General features: G+C 35.2%; 1 protein-coding gene across 1 annotated transcript; it reads right to left on the reverse strand.

Annotated features, from left to right (window-relative positions):
* Positions 437-3,905, reverse strand: LOC109838519. The gene is made up of 4 exons (XM_020406953.1): positions 2,905-3,905; positions 2,349-2,550; positions 1,240-2,171; positions 437-872 (listed from the first exon to the last, which is right to left on the reverse strand). Exons 1-4 carry the CDS (start codon positions 3,903-3,905, stop codon positions 437-439), a joined length of 2,571 nt encoding a protein of 856 aa, XP_020262542.1.

Genomic DNA, 17,435 nt, shown 5'->3' on the forward strand with positions numbered 1-17,435 from the left:
AACTCAACCCATGGCGAAAATTGAACTGATTATCCTAGACGGAAATTTCCGTCTAGGATAATCCTAGACGGAAATTTCCGTCTAGGATAATCAGTAAAAATTCAAAAAAAAATATTTAAATATATTTCCGTCTGCAATACTTTTTCTAGACGGAAATTTCCGTCTATAATAGTTTTTTGTAGACGGAAATTCATCGACGGTTTAATTCCGTCTAGTATGGATTATCCCAGACGGAAAATTTTCCGTCTGGGATATTCCGTCTGGGATATTTCATTTTCTACTAATGTAAGTAAGAACCAAAGCCAGCCATACATTTGGACAAGAGAAATTAAATTTTCTATAGACTAATTAAAACTAACAACATAACATCAAAACACCATAATGTTTATATGTACAAAAGACATTAGAACTACTAAGAGAGAGCTGATATGATTAACTAAATACTGTTGCTCCGCAAGATTGGTCTTTCTTCTAAAACCGCTGCTAGCTTAAGTGCTTTCTTCCCTCTTCCAGAACCTGACCATTCATGTAAATTAGAAATCGCTGAGTTGATGACAGAAGTAGCAGAGAATAAAGAATTTTCAAAAATAAATTTATTTCTTGATGTCCATAAGCTCCAACACACTGCAGTGAAAATTGATCTCCATAAAGCCCCATCAGAGTAACGAAGAGATTCAACAGACTTGAGGAGTTCGTATAAAGATGTTGGCCATATGAAAGGAAGGTAGTACTCACAAAAATGTTTCCATACTGATTTGGTAAAACTGCATTCAAAGAACAAGTGTTCACAAGATTCAGAATATATATCACATAAAATGCATGTAGAATCCCCTTGCCATCCTTTCTTTATAAGATTTTCTTTTGTATGCAACCTGTTAATAGATAAAAGCCATGTGAAAAACTGGAATTTACTTGGTATTACTGGATTCCAAACAGTTTTATAATAAGCATACAAAATTCCTCTGGAGTTAAGGGAAGAATAATGGGATTTGACCGAGAATCTCCCATTGGATGTAAGGGACCAGGTGGGTAAGTCAACATTGTTAGTAACAATGTGTAAACCAATATGATTCATAAGATCAATCTTTGCAGAGGATGAAGAATCAGAGATGCTTCTCTTAAGAAGAGGATGCCAGCGCCATATATGATTATGGAAAAAACCCTGAGAACGAATGCTGACATTTGTAGACAGTGATAGTTTATATAAAATCGGATATAGACTTGATAAGGTGTTACTACCAGATGCTGACATTTGTAGACAGTGATAGTTTATATAAAATCGGATATAGACTTGATAAGGTGTTACTACCAGTCCATTTATCTTCCCAAAATCTAATTTTGTCACCAGAACCAAGAGACCATTGTAGAAGATGTAGAAATAAGTCTTTGATTGATATGATATCATTCCAAAACTTAGAATTTGCAGAACTGCAGGAAGATGATTGCAACTGAGAATCTCTTCTGATATAAAGTTGATGTAAGAGAGTTCTAGTTAAAGAGTCTCTATCAAGACATTTCCATAACCATTTAGATAAAAGAGCATTATTAAAAATTTTGAGGTCCTTCACACCCAATCCTCCCTCAAATTTACTTAGACACACTGTCTTCCAATTTGCTAAGCACTTGAAAGGTCTTGAAATATTTTTGCCAGTCCATAGGAAATTCTTTCTAATTTTATCCACTTCTTTAATCACCCATGATGGTAATTTGTAGAAAGACATATAATATAAAAGAATAGATGAAAGAACCGAGTTGAGCAAAACAAGTCTACCACCAAAGGATAAACAAGAACTTTTCCAAGAAGCAAGTTTCCTATACATATTATCCAACATAGGTTGCCAATCAGATTTTGCTAATTTACCATACTTTAGAGGCAATCCTAAATATTTAATAGGAAGATGATCAAGGTTGCAATTCATGGCAGCAGCAAGAGTTTGTCCTCTATTATGCAAATTACCGAAGTAAATAAGAGAAGATTTGGAGAAATTAATACCCAATCCTGAGATATCTTCAAAAATATATAAAATTGCCTTTAGAATGGATATGTCATTCTTGGTACTTTTGACAAAAAGAAGAGTATCGTCTGCAAATTGGAGGCTCCTAATTTGGTTGAGAGGTTCCTTAATTCCAAGGTTGGATAATAAACCCTCTTCCACATTGTGTCTGATCATCTTGCACAAGACATCAACAACGATATTAAAAAGCAAAGGAGATAAAGGGTCTCCTTGTTTCAGCCCTCTTTTGCATTTGAAATATTTTGAGGGGGATCCATTGACAAGGACAGCACAGTTTGATGTAGAAATAATATTGTAGATCCATTAACACCATTTTTGACCAAAACCTCGAACTTTAAGTAAATTAATAAGGAAGTTCCAGTTAATAGAATCAAAAGCTTTTGCAAAATCAATCTTGACCATGGCCACATCCTTCTTCCTTTTAGAACAAAAATGAATCATTTCATTTGCAACAGCTATAGAGTCAAGAGTTGATTTTCCAGATTGGAAAGCTGATTGTGTAGGAGCAACCAAGTCATTCATATATGGAGCTAATCTGTTAGATAAAATTTTTGTGAAGATTTTGAAGATGCAGTTGATAAGACAGATTGGCCGAAAGTCTTTAACTGATGGATTTCCTTTAATTTTAGGGATAAGAGTGATAAGAACTCTATTCACCCTATGTAGAGATGAAGGATTTTTAGAAAACCAATTCATGAGATCAACGATATCATGATGTAAAAGATCCCAGAAAGATTAGTAGAAGAGCAAAGAGAAGCCATCGGGACCTGGAGATTTATTAGGATTCATACTGAAAACTGCTTGCTTAATCTCTTCATCTGTAAAATCTGCATCTAGAGCTCAAAGATTCTGATTTTTGGAAGGATACAAGAAATTCCAGTTAACTGACATGTTGCTATTGTTTTCTTGTCCAAAAAGATTGTGGTAAAAGTCATAAAAAACTTTAGATATTTCCCCTTTGTCAGCAATTTCAGAACCCATGTGATTAATAGCAACAATGTGATTTGATCTTTTATGAGTGGATGCTGTTCTATGAAAAAAGGATGTATTAGTATCACCTTCTTTCAACCATTGAATACGAGATCTTTGATGCCAATAAGATTCTTCTTCTTGGATGATAGAAGCAAAAGAAGATTGAAAAGCTTTCCTCTCATCTAATTCTGTAGGGGATAAAGATCTTTGCTCTTCAATAAGATCAATAGAATGGATTTTAGATAACAGAGTATTTTTTCTAGAAGAGATGGATTCATGAACATTCTTTCTCCACCACTTAATTCTTCTTTTTAGAAGCTTAAGTTTAGTAATGAATTTATCCACTGGGGTCCCTTGACAACTAAACGATTTCCAGGAAGTTTCAATAAAAGGAACAAAAGTGATGTTATGAAACCAACTTTTTTCAAACTTGAACATAGGAGTATTTGGTTTTATGCCTCTACTATCCAGAATGATAGGAAAATGGTCAGAGCCAACAGAGGGAGGTGAGAATTGCAAACTTAAAGGATGATTTTTATCCCATTCTGCACAAACCAGAAATCTGTCTAATCTGGCTAACGCAGGATCCTGACGATTATTGGACCAAGTGAAAGAACGACCAGAGAGAGGCAGATCAATAAGATAGTTAGAAGAAACAAAAGATTTGAAGGAATTGATGTCCTTTATAGAGCCTTTTCTGCCATTCCTTTCTTCAGATGATAATGTAGCATTAAAATCCCCACAAATAACCCAAGGACCCTCAAAAATTTGTCGTAATCTGGAAAGTTCCCACCAACAAACAGCTTTATCTTCTCTATCAATAGGAGCATAAACAGAGGTAAAGGTGAAAGTCCAATTTGATGGATTATGAGTCAAAAGAACTGAGACAGAGAAGATACCAACATACGATCTTATCATGGTGAAAGAATTAGATCAACCAATAATCACACCCCCCCTGGATTCAGAGGAGTCTAAGATACACCAATTTGAAATTTTATTCCCACCTATAGAGCTAAGCTTCCTTGCAGATGGCTTACAGAGTTTACTCTCTTGAAGACCAATGACGTCAATAGCAGAACGAAAAATAAAATCTTTGACTAGACTCCGTTTATTAGGGTCATTTAGACCACGCACATTCCATGATGCAAACTTCATTGACAAATGAATAAAACCTCAAGGAAAGAGCTACTAACACAGTTAGTTAGCAACATGATGCTACTTTATCAACTTCTTTAGCCTTTAGATTTGCTATGGAGCTCTCATGAAAATTAACTCCACAATTTGTCGCAATCTCCTCTAGAACATCATTAGTCATAGCATTTAAAGGAAACATGACCGAAGTAGAAGAAGAAGAATTAAGTTTCGTACCTTTTTTAGCAATTTTTGAAGCAGATTTAGATGATGAAATGTGCTGTAAGAACTTCTTATGCTTACGGCTGATAACTTAAACAGAAGAGTTAAAATTCATAAAGGGCTATTTGCGGATTGTTTTTAATCTTGTAGATCAATTATGCAAACAGACGTTTGAGGGATTTCTCTTAATTAATTTTATGTTTTTTTTTCTTTTTGACTCTTTTGCTCTTGGAGAAGGAGAAATTTGTTTTTGCTTTTTCAAATTTTATGATAGCATAAGAGAATTTAATATCCTAGTTCACTTTTGTTGGATCTCTCTCTATTTTTTTGTTTTTAATATTTTATTTTATTTATTTTGATGGAAACAAATGAGAAAACACCTTATCAACCTTAGATTTTTGGGGCCCAAGGTAAAATTTCTAGCTTCGCCTCTGTATCCATGATGATCATCAAATAACCCCTGCCATGGCTGACTTTATCGTCACTCCTCAATCCATCATTGGAAGCTCATTTCCATATTCGTCACCCCCGTCATTCTTGGTCCCTCTTCAAATGGCAGGTAGCGGACAATAAGTAAGGGATGTGTACAGTGTGTCTCGAATAGGGATGTTAATTTTAACCCATACCCATTTATCTGCCCGACCCACCCATTAATTGGCCCACCCAAAACCCACTCATTTAGTTAAATGGGCCTAATCGGGCGGACCCATTTTAAATAATACCGAACGGGCGCTAAATAGGCGGTCTATACTCACCCGTTTGCTCGCCCGCCCTTATTCCCCAAACCGAAACCCTAAAACCCCAATCCCGTCCCCAACCGCAACTGAGCTCTCCAGCCTCTCCTCCGCCTCAATCCCGACCCCAATCCCTCCTCCGCCTCCTCCGCCTCCTCCTCCTCCGCCTCAACCGCCTCTCGGACCCGACGCTGCCTCCGTTACCAAGGTGAGCTCCGCTTCCTTCATTCTCTCCTCTCCACTCGATCCCTTATTTTAGGATTCTCCTCTGTCTAGATCTCTCGTTTCATGTTCTTTACTTCTCTTTCTCAATAATTTTGATTATTTTCCATCGTATCTAGAGTTTTTCCTTTAATCGTGCTTGATCTTGCGTGCTACTGGTGAGTTAAGTTTCTTGAAGAAGAAGGTGGATCTTTGCTCAATCTCGGCCTCATTACTTGAGGAGTTCCAGGCTGAGCTCCTCCACCTCCGATCTCAGCTTGATCTCAGGCTCGATCTCAGCACCAAACTCTGCTGGATCTCCACTCGATTCTTTGTGATTGGCATTGATTGCAATCTCAGCACCAAACTCTGCTGGATCTCCACTCGATTCTTTGTGATTGGCATTGATTGCAATCAGATATCTTGAGGTATTGTCTTCCTAATCTCATTTTACATTTCTTTGTGATTGGCATTGATTGCAATCAGATATCTTGAGGTATTGTCTTCCTAATCTCATTTTACATTTTTTTGATTTGATCTATAAAATATTTTCTGGATCAATTACCTGATAAAAGAAGAAAAATTGCATCTTGGTGCATAATCTTCGTGATTTTGATGATTTTAGGATGAATAGGCTCTAGTTTATGTTTTAATTGTATGCTAGTTTTGTTGGTTTTGTTCATTTATATGAAGTTGTTCATCAAATATAGCACACGAAGAAAAACTTGTTAAATCATCAAAGGGGTATCTTTCCTTCAAAGATAGCGCCAAATTCAGTGAGAACGACCTCCAAACCCACGATCGAAAATAATTGTAAGAGCTTTTTTCTCTTCTTTTGACTATTATTTTTCGAATATAATCGAGGCTCTAGATAGTCCTGGTGCTTTTTGATCCATATCCCCGCTTAATTACTTTAGATTCTGTTGTTTTTCTGCTTGTCTCTTTCTTTTAAAAATTCGCTGAAGTTGTCAGTTTTTGTCGATAAGAATGAATTCAGGGGGCTCTGGTGGTTGATTCCTTGTGATGATCGGTGATAGATTTGGTGAATTGGGCTCTAATTTTATTTGGGTATTTCCTTGCTCGCATCGATCTCAGGAGGAGCGTCTCTAATCATATAATATTACATCGTTCGGTCGACTAACTTCGACCTACGTCCACAGGGTAACAATACAAAAAATTCACTATATGTATCAGGGAGAAGTACTAATTTATCCGTCACTGATTTTCTTATATTCATCTTTCATTTTTGGGCCAAAATAGACTTTTTCCTTAATTAAATTAGTCCAAGTCCAACCAAATGAAGCTAACTGAACTGACCGAATTGATTTCGATTGGTTATGTTCAGGTTCAAATATATTACAGTTCGATTCGGTTTTATCAAAATATGTAAAAACTGATTGGATTGTTTGCTCACCCCTACCACGTGATCTTTTTGGATACTACCTAATTGGAAAGGATTTGTATATATGTCCTTCAACATCTTCACTAACCATTTGTTAGAGATGTTAAATGGGTGGGTATGAGTTTAAATGGGCGGGCCATAAATGGGCGGGCATGTTTTGCCCATTTACCCATTTATGGCCCATTTAACATTATTTAAATGGGCGGGTTTTTGCCCGCCCATTTAATAAACGGGTCGCCCATTTGCCCATTTAACTATAGTACATATATATGTATAATACTTTTGGGGTGTTTTTTGTAAACTTTTAGGGTTTTTTTTAAACTATTGTGGGTTTTTTGCAAACTTTTTGGGAGCTTTTTGCAAACTTATTGGGGCTTTTGATAAAATACTAACAAAGATAGGAACATAAACAAAGATAAACAAATACAGAAAAATTCATGATTGAACCATTTACAAGCCTGGATAAAAGTACAGACCTCACACATTTGCAAAATTAACCTCAAATTTCCAAACCAAAAACCAAAAGATCAATAACAACAAAATTGCGAGTATATTTAAATGAATTAAGATAGAAAACACAAGGTATGCAAGGATCTGTATAAGATCAATAACTTGATATAAACGCCATCATAACTATCAGCAACACGATCACGATTAGTAAGGACAATCTACTTAATTACTTGATAAACTAGAAGAGTAGTAAGTTCGTCTATAAACAAAATAGTAGCACAACCATAGTCTACTTATTTCCCATCTTTCAAATGTTCAGGCATGAACAGTATAAACATATTACAGAATCAACCAAAATCACAGCTTCAGCAGCAGCAGCAACAGCAGCAACTGCTTCGGCTAGGTGAGTAAATGGGTGGGTTTTAGGCGGGCCAATTGATGGGCGGGCTAGGTGAGTAAATGGGCATGGGCAAAAATTGCCTTCCCTACCATTTGTCTATCTTCTTACTTCAGAAGCTAATGGCGGCAAGAATCCTCACATTGCGGAACCAAAGAGCAGCAAGGAACGAAGCATGAGATGGGATCAAAGAATGGCTTGAGATATTTCTGGGAAAATAATGTAGAATATATTTTCTCTTTTGTTTCTTATGAAAAAAAATAGTTTTTCTAGTTTCGAATAATTACTAAGAGGAAGACGTTCTCTTTTATTTATTAATGATATTGCCAAAATATTATTAGCGAATTCCTCTAGATTATTCATTTTGATGATAGTGGCGACCGGCGAGCTGCATATATACGATACAAGAAATTGCATTAGCTTTATGGTTTTTGACGATTATACTTGTTATTCCTTTATTATAATTATAATAATAAAATACTTACTACTAGGGATACATTACAAAAAAAAAAAAATTCAACTGGAGCATTCGTTTTTTCTTTTTCTTTTTTGGGTGGGGTGTGGGGTTGGTGGGGTTGTTGCGGGGGAAAGAGGGGATGCATGTAACAAAGCGTAGAAATAAATGTGCAAAATTTCTAAGAAATGTGGTGCACTTCTGTAATGTAATTTCGATCATATAACCAGAAATTCTACGCTATAAATATGCGTCTCTTGTCGCTAATTGAAATTGTATTAAAAAAAGAGAGAGAAGAATAGATCAAACATCAGAGGGATCAGGTTAGGGTTTGCAGATTGGTTATTTGGTTGTAATCCATGTTGTGGGATCATGACGAAGTTATACTCCAAGTAGTAGGTAACATATTGTTGGAGTTGTAACTTAAAACTTGGGTTCGTAGAGGAAAAGAGGAAAAGTTTAGTCCCACATTGGAAAAGAGATGAGAAGATAGGTTCTTTATAAATCTTCCCTTTCTCTCCTATGCCTAGAAGAAAATAAAGGTTATGCTCCACACCACACACGCACGCGTCGGTCGGGCCGAGCTCGGGGTCGGGTCGGGTGGCGCGCGGACACGAATGCAGCTCCGGATTAATGGACCCTTAATCTGCTATATATTTTGAAACGGTAATATTCATGAGATTTAAAACATAATCAAAACGGAAAAGGGTTTTTATGAGAATTAAAATCGGTAATTAAAATATATTAATTGCGGATTTATGAATAACGGTTGTTTTTTCCCCTATAAAAGGACCTAAACCTGCAAGAGTTTAAGCACAGTGAAAACACAAAACCTCCTCTTCTTCTCTGCTCTGTTCTTCCTCTTACATTTACTTGCTGTTACATTTTGTTGGTTCCCTGAAAGTGGTGAAGAATTCACAAAACCTTCTTGAAGCTCGTGCCGACGAGAAGGAGGTCGCCTGACCGAGGGTCGTCGTATCTTCGAGATCTATTGCCGCGTAGCCCTGTACGAGAGGGGGCAATTAGTTTCTTAGGACAGTGCTTTGCACGCTTCGATCATCAGGCTGTATTTCTAACTTTTATTTACTTTCATTTGATTCAATTTCATTTCTGAGTTATAATAGTTATACGTTTTTATCTAATTTATATTAACTGTTTCAAACTAAATTTCGTGCTAATTATTGTCTAAACAGCTAATTTTCCCAACAATCCAAGAAACTAATTGTGTGCTGTTTAGAATAGTAACATGATTAACATTCTGGTTTTTATGTTAATGTTGTCTGCAATTCTTAAAAACGAAATGTTATACTGTATGATAATTTTGTTGTTTGAATGTTTTATATATTTCTGTTGCATTATAATAACAAAACTATTCATTCATCATCAGATTATGGCTACAAGTGAAATTATGTCAGCTAAACCAGAGAAGTTTGATGGGAACAATTTCCGTCGTTGGCAAAACCAAATGAGATTTTGGTTAACAACTCTACTTCTAATAACAGCCATAGAACCAGACAACCCATCTTCATTTAGACCAGTTACTAGGCAATCTTCCTCATCTTCCTCCACAGATTCCATTCCTATCCCGAGAACACCTCAAGAAATAGAGTATCATTGTTCACACAAAATCTTAGGAGCCTTATCTGATAGGTTATATGATATATATTATACTATCACTAATGCTAATGTTCTGTGGGAACACTAGAGAAAAAGTATGGTTTAGATGATATGGGAATTAAAAGATTTAAAGCTTCTGATTTTAACAAATTTAAAATGGTAGATTCTAAACCAATGAATGAGCAAATTCATGAATTTGAACATATAGTTCACCAATTAAAAGTGAATGGATCTATAAAAGTGAATGGATCTATCTTAGATGAAACGTTTTCAGATAGCCTGTCTTATAGACAAACTTCCCGAGTCCTGGTCAAATTTTGCCAAAAACCTTAACCATACCCAAGGAGATCTTACACTAGAGCAAGTGTTGAATTCCATTAGAATTGAAGAGCAACATAGACTTAGGGAGAAAAATATGACAAAATCCGAACCCAAAGAACCCAAAGTAAACAATGTTGAATCCAAACCCTTTCCCCAACACAAGAAACGTCCCTTCCACCAAAATCAAAAGAAGGAAGGAGCTGAACGTCGAGCCTGTTTCGTTTGTGGACGAACCAACCACCTTGCTAAGGACTGTTTTTACAAGAAGACAGAACCACCCAAGCCTAGGAAGGAAGGACCTCCACCTAATAAGTCATAAGTAAACACATGGTGACTTCCAGTTCAGCTGAGACTGCTTTCAGGTCTGTTCTCTTCACCCCTGAAGTAAACATGACCTTTCAAGCAAATAATTGGTGGATTGACACTGGAGCTAATATTCACGTTTGTTCTAATCAATCTTTGTTTTCCACCTATCAGGTCTCAAGTAGAGGAACTGTGACAATGTTTCCACCTATCAGGTCTCAAGTAGAGGAACTGTGACAATGGAAAATAATAATGTGGCTCCTGTATCTGAAATAGGTCGGATCAACCTAAAGCTGACTTTGGATAAGACTTTGATCATGTAGGATGTCCATCATGTACCAGATATTAGGAGAAATTTAATTAGCGGATCTTTATTAGTGCAACAAGGCTACAAACTTGTTTTTGAATCAAATAAAGTTGTAATAACTAAGAGATTGAACTTCATTGGTAAAGATTTTTTATGTGATGGTCTTTTTAAATTGAATGTTAAGAATTCTACTCTTGCATCTCCAATAGCTTTGAATATCGAACCTTCTATCACTTGGCATCAAAGATTAGGATATGTGAATTATAATTCAATTAAAAGATTGATGCATCTCAATATAATTCCAAAGCTTAATATAAAAGATGATGAAAAATGTGCAATATGTGTAGAAGCCAAACTTCCTAAGAAACCATTTAAAACTATTGATAGAGATACTGAGATATTAGAACTCATCCATAGTGATGTTTGTGATTCAGGAAGAACAACTAGAGGAGGTAACAAATATTTTGTAACTTTTATAGACGATTGCTCTAAATATTGTTACCTCTACTTAATTAAAACCAAAGATGAAGTCATAAACAAATTCAAAATATATAAAGCAGAAGTTGAAAATTAGTTGGATAGGAAAATTAAAATACTAAGATTAGATAGAGGTGGTGAGTACACTTCTAATGAATTAAAACAATTCTGTGAAGAGAATGGAGTTATTCATGAAATAACAGCTCCATATACACCTCAATCTAATGGAGTAGCTGAGAGAAAGAATAGAACACTAATGGACATGGTAAACTCAATGTTAATTAATTCTGGTGTGCCAGAAAATTTATGGGGAGAAGCTCTCATGACTGCATGTCATATACTAAATAGAATTCCATTCAAGAAATCTGATAAAACCCCTTACACAATTTGGAAGAATAGAAACCCTAATTTGGATCACCTGAAAGTGTGGGGGTGCTTAGCAAAAGTTAAAATACCTGAGAATAAGAGAAAGAAGATTAGACCTAAAACTGTAGATAGAATTTTTATTGGCTATGCTTCTAATAGTAATGCAAATAGATTTTTAATAATCAACTCTGACATTAATGAGATAGCCAATAACACCATAATTGAAGCTAGGGATGCACATTACTTTGAAAATATTTTTCCTTACAAGACCAGAGTAAACAACACAAGCCCTAGCTCTAGTAATTCAGAACCTAGTTTTAACCAAGGTGAAACTAGTTCTAAACAAATTAGACCACTAGAAAGTCCAGAGGAGCCTAGGAGAAGTAAAAGAACTAGAATAGAAAAGGTCCATGAAGATTTCTATGCATTACTTGTAGAAGATTCTCCAATTACATTTGAAGATGCAATGAAATCAGTAGATGCTCCATTTTGGAAGGAAGCTATAAATAATGAGATACAATCTATAGTTCAAAATCCTACTTGGGAACTAACTGATCTTCCTTCAGGACCAGATGGAACAATAGATAAATATAAGACCAGATTAGTAGCTAAAGGATATACCCAAAAATCTGGTATTGATTATTTTGATGTCTATTCTCCAGTAGCTAGGATTACTACCATTAGAGTCCTTATAGCTCTAACATCTATTCACAAATTAATAATACATCAAATGGATGTTAAAACTATATTCTTAAATGGAGATTTAGATGAAGAAATCTATATGGATCAACCTAAGGGATTTATAGCTTTTGGACAAGAAAAGAAAGTATGCAAACTTATTAGATCACTATATGGTCTCAAACAAGGGATTTATAGCTTTTGGACAAGAAAAGAAAGTATGCAAACTTATTAGATCACTATATGGTCTCAAACAAGCTCCAAAACAATGGCACATGAAATTTGATGAGATTATACTATCTTATAGATTTGAAATTAATCAAACAGATGAGTGTGTATATCATAAAATAGACAATAACAATAAAATTTTGATTTTATGTTTATATGTTGATGACATTCTTATTTTTGGTTCTGACATACAAATCATAAATGATATCAAATTCTTATTTTTGGTTCTGACATACAAATCATAAATGATATCAAACACTTTTTATCATAAAATTTTGACATGAAAGATTTAGGTCAAGCTGATTTAATTCTTAACACCAAAATCTTGAAGAATGAGAATGGATATGTGCTGTCACAATCACATTATATAGATAAAATTCTCAATAACTTTTATGATCCAAACTATAAACATGTTTCTACTCCATATGATCCTAATGTACATCTAAAGAAAAATACAGGTTATCCTCAATTACAAAGAGAATATGCACAAATAATTGGATCATTAGGATTCCTAACAAACTACACAAGACCTGACATTGCTTATGCAGTAAATAGACTTAGTAGATATACATCAAATCCTGATAAGAGTCATTGGGATGCTCTAGAAAGAGTTTTGAGATACCTAAAAGGAACTATGAATTATGGTTTATACTATAAAGGTTATCCATCTGTACTAGAAGGTTATTCAGATGCAAATTGGATTAGTGACTCAGTGGATGTAAAATCCACCACAGGATTTGTGTTCCTTTTAGGAGGAGGAGCTGTTTCATGGAAATCTACTAAACAAACTGTAATGGCTAGAAGTACAATGGAATAAAAAATGATAGCCCTAGATACTACTAGTATAGAAGCTGAATGGTTGAAAGATTTACTAACTGAAATTTTACTAATGCAAAAACCATTACCAGCTATTTCTATTCATTGTGATTGTAGGTCAGCGATTGAAAAATTCCATCAAGAGAATGCAGATGTGAAAATAAATCGACACTTGAAAGTGCGACACAAATCCTTGAGATATAAGATGAAAAATCATATAATATCCTTAGACTTTGTAAGATCAGAGAAAAATCTTGCAGATCACTTAACTAAAGGCTTATCTAGGGCAGTGGTCCTAGAATCATCGAGGGGGGTGGGGTTAAGCCCATAAGAAAAATTACTACAGTGGCAACCCAACCTCGCAGAGGTTCAATGGGTAGAAACAAACTGAATGAGTGATTAATTGTGACAACCCAACCTCGCAGAGGTTCAATGGGTAGAAACAAACTGAATGAGTGATTAATTGTGAGGAGCACTAGATTTATTTTCTCACATCCCTAGGGTGATCAGTGCTCATAAAAAGCAAGTGAAAGGTTAAGTCTAACTCTTAATGAATCCAAGACTCATGAGGCATAATGCTTACTTGCTCGCATCCTTATTAGGATTCACCTATATGCGTGTAGTTGTGAGGCCGCGACTATGGGATCAGGGCTGCTCCCTAGTAACACACATGAAAGATACCTGCGCAAGGCCGATAATACCCAACCAACTTAGAATTCTTCAAAACTGAACTATGTGTGCTTTTTGTAGAAATCTGATAAATGGGGCTGGTTCAAGGCGAAGTCCACCAAGCTCTCACGGATCTATACAACTGTCACTAAGTGAAGGTTCAAACCGAAAGGTACCTCCACCTATTACATAGTATAAGGAAACCAACAATCTTATTTATTTGTTTTTATTTTACTCTTATTTCTGAGTTATTTTAAGTTTTAAGTTACGTGGGAGATTGTTGGAGTTGTAACTTAAAACTTGGGTTTGAAGAGGAAAAGAGAAAAAGTTTAGTCCCACATTGAAAAAAAGATGGGAAGATAGGTTCTTTATAAGCCTTCCCTTTCTCTCCTATACCTAGAAGAAAATAAAGGTTATGTTCCACACCACACACGCGCGCGTCGGCCGGGCCGATCTCAGGCTCGGGTTCGAGTCGGGTGGCGCGCGCACACGACCTGCGGATACGAATGCAGCTCCGGATTAATGGGCCCTTAATCTGCTACATTTTTATTTTTAATTTTTGCTAATTGGAACAGTTAAAAACGTGATTAATGTGGATCTTCTTTTCAGGATGATTAAAACAAAATGGTTAAGAGAATTAAATTTTGAAACGGTAATATTCATGAGATTTAAAACAGAATCAAAACGGAAAAGGTTAAAATCGGTAATTAAAATATATTAATTGCGGATTTATGAATAATGGTTGTTTTTCCCCTATAAAAGGACCTAAACCTGCAAGAGTTTAAGCACAGTGAAAACACAAAATCTCATCTTCTTCTCTGCTCTGTTCTTCCTCTTACGTTTACTTGCTGTTACATTTTGTTGGTTCCCTGAAAGTGATGAAGAATTCGCAAAACCTTCTTGAAACTCGTGCCGACGAGAAGGATGTCGCCTGACCGAGGGTCGTCGTATCTCCGAGATCTATTGTCGCGTAGCCCTTTACGAGAGGGGGCAATTAGTTTCTTGGGACAGTGCTTTGCACGCTTCGATCATCAGGCTGTATTTCTAACTTTTATTTACTTTCATTTGATTCAATTTCATTTCTGAGTTATAATAGTTATACGTTTTTATCTAATTTATATTAACTGTTTCAAACTAAATTTCGTGCTAATTATTGTCTAAACAGCTAATTTTCCCAACACATATAAATACCCTGGACAATAAAACTTCATCAGATTAATTTGTTTCTCGCCGGCTGTAGTATATGATATAAAGTTACAGTACCGATAACTTTACAACGTAGCTATTGCGTACCAGTCGAATTCTTGACCAATGTGTCGTACGTTTTCACAGTGCGCGTTCACGTAATTTGTAATTTTTTAGAGACAGGAGAGAGGTAGGTAGGTAACTAGATGGTGGTTAATTTATTCGTAATGTGTAGCGTACGTGGGATTTTGTTTGTTTGTTTGTATACAGAGTGATGGATTATTTATAAAATTCTTTTCTTAATAATTTTTATTTTTGATATGTATGTACTGGTCATGTATATATTATACTCTTTGAAATCTCTGTCTATGTTGCTTAGTTAGTTGAACTGTCTATCACTTGATTCCATAGACTGCAGTACAATATTGAAGCATATCGCTGAAAATAATCATCCTCCAAATCAAAGCTCAAACCTGTATGTAACTGTACCCAATTGGTACTAGTAAAACTAAGCCTCTAATTGCACTAGTAAATTGTAATTAAGAATTGCAAGCTAGCTAACTCCATAAAGCTTGGTAGTTGGTACGGAGGGTCATATGTCCTCTAGTTTGATAAACAAGTACCACCTTTTAAAATTCTGCCATTACACCATATCTTAGGTGTGTTTGGCAATTACCCTAAAATTGGGTTAGCGCTAGCCCTGTTTTAAATAAAACCATATTTGTTTTGGATTAAGGCAATCGTGGTCCAAAATAAAATAAGTTTAAAAGTTCAAATTAACCTTAGAAAAACTGAGTCAGATTTGGCTTAAATATATATATCCAACCGGAATTTTGTCCAAAATGAGGCTAGACTTAAACCTGGCCCCATTTTGAAAAGCTGTCATACGCACCCTATTTTCCTCACTGGCAAAAGTCTTTGTGCCTTAATTAAAACAATTTGGATCATCTTTACTATAAAAAAAAATAGCGAAGATACCATCACTTTAATCCCAATCCTTAATTATCTACTGAGCAGTTGCGATACATTTCAAATCTAACACTCACAATACTCACGTGTGTTACACTCATTCCTAACTTGCACTCAAAGAAAAGGTCATACCTACCCACTAGATAATTAATAGTTATGATTAATTAGTGGTCCATACACTACGTTTTTTATAGTGGAGAGGATCTGAATCCTAATAAAAATGGGTGCCTAAAAGGCCAATTTGGTCCCTGTACTGAATCTTCATTCTCAAGTTGGTTCCCATACTCTTTTTTTTTTTTGCCCTCAACTTAGTCCATGTACACTATGTTATATGTAAATTTAGTCTTATTTTAACTTTTGTTAAAACTTTGTGTTAAATAAAAATAGAAAAGACAACTCTATCCTTATGTCAGTTATCTAGTCATTTCCTAAAAAAAAGGGTCTCCATGCTCTAAAATTGTGTGTGTACATGCTATATTAACGGGCTACTTTGTGTAATTTCAAGTTAATAACAGGAACAATTTGCAAGATATCCATTTAAATGAGCTCCGCTCTCCGTCCTGAAGAGATAAATGTATGTTCGGTCCGCTCATTGTTCTTGTTATTACCCTGCAATTTGAAAACACCAAAGCATAATATAGTAGTAGTTGTTGAATTCGAAATATTATTCTTGATCTATCAGCCTTTTTTAAGTAAAAATTGCTTGTATTTCAGCAATAAATATCCTGAATTGTTTTTAATGAAATAAGTATATTTATCAGTTAGTCTTATATATGCATTTTAACAGTGAAAGCTTTTGAATCAAATTATTGGGAGCGAAGATGGGGGGAAAAAATTAAATGAATACTGACGCTTACATGTTTCCTGGTATTATGTACATACTTGATCATTTAGCCATTGCTGTTCAATGTGTTCAAAAAGAGTTTTCTAAATCAAAAGTACGGGGCCCTCCCATTTCATTGTAATATAATCGTATCAGAAAAATTAACTTCCAAATTCTAACGGATGTTAAAAAAGGACTTAGTTGATTGATAACTAAGGTGTTGTAGGAGGACTAAATTGAGATAAAAAAAAGTAGGAGGACGAATTTGAGAATGAAGCCATAGTACAGGGATCAAATTGGCATTTTACCAATTAAAATGGAAAAGGTCAAGCATCAGACTACATAATTTTGCAATCCTCCACCCCGAGACTTCGGTATATTCAACAACATACATTTTCGTGTCATGTTCTATTAATTGGAAACAAAAGTCATATTAGCATGCAAGCGGATAGTTCTTAACAACTAAAGAGGTCATATTATCATGCGAGCTGATAGTTCTTAACAACTAAAGAGGTAGTAAAAAATCTCTGAAGTACTACCTCCGTTGACCGGTATACAACTACTCATATCATACAACTGCTCATCTTTTGTACATTTGACAAAAGATTTACATGGTTAGCCTTTATAAGTCAAGTCTTCCTCGTGCAGATAATCATTATAATTCAGTGTTTTTCATGCGGATCTGTCGATTAATGTAA

This window comes from Asparagus officinalis, chromosome 4 (assembly GCF_001876935.1).
Source record: "Asparagus officinalis chromosome 4, Aspof.V1, whole genome shotgun sequence".
Classification (NCBI taxonomy): Eukaryota; Viridiplantae; Streptophyta; class Magnoliopsida; order Asparagales; family Asparagaceae; genus Asparagus; species Asparagus officinalis.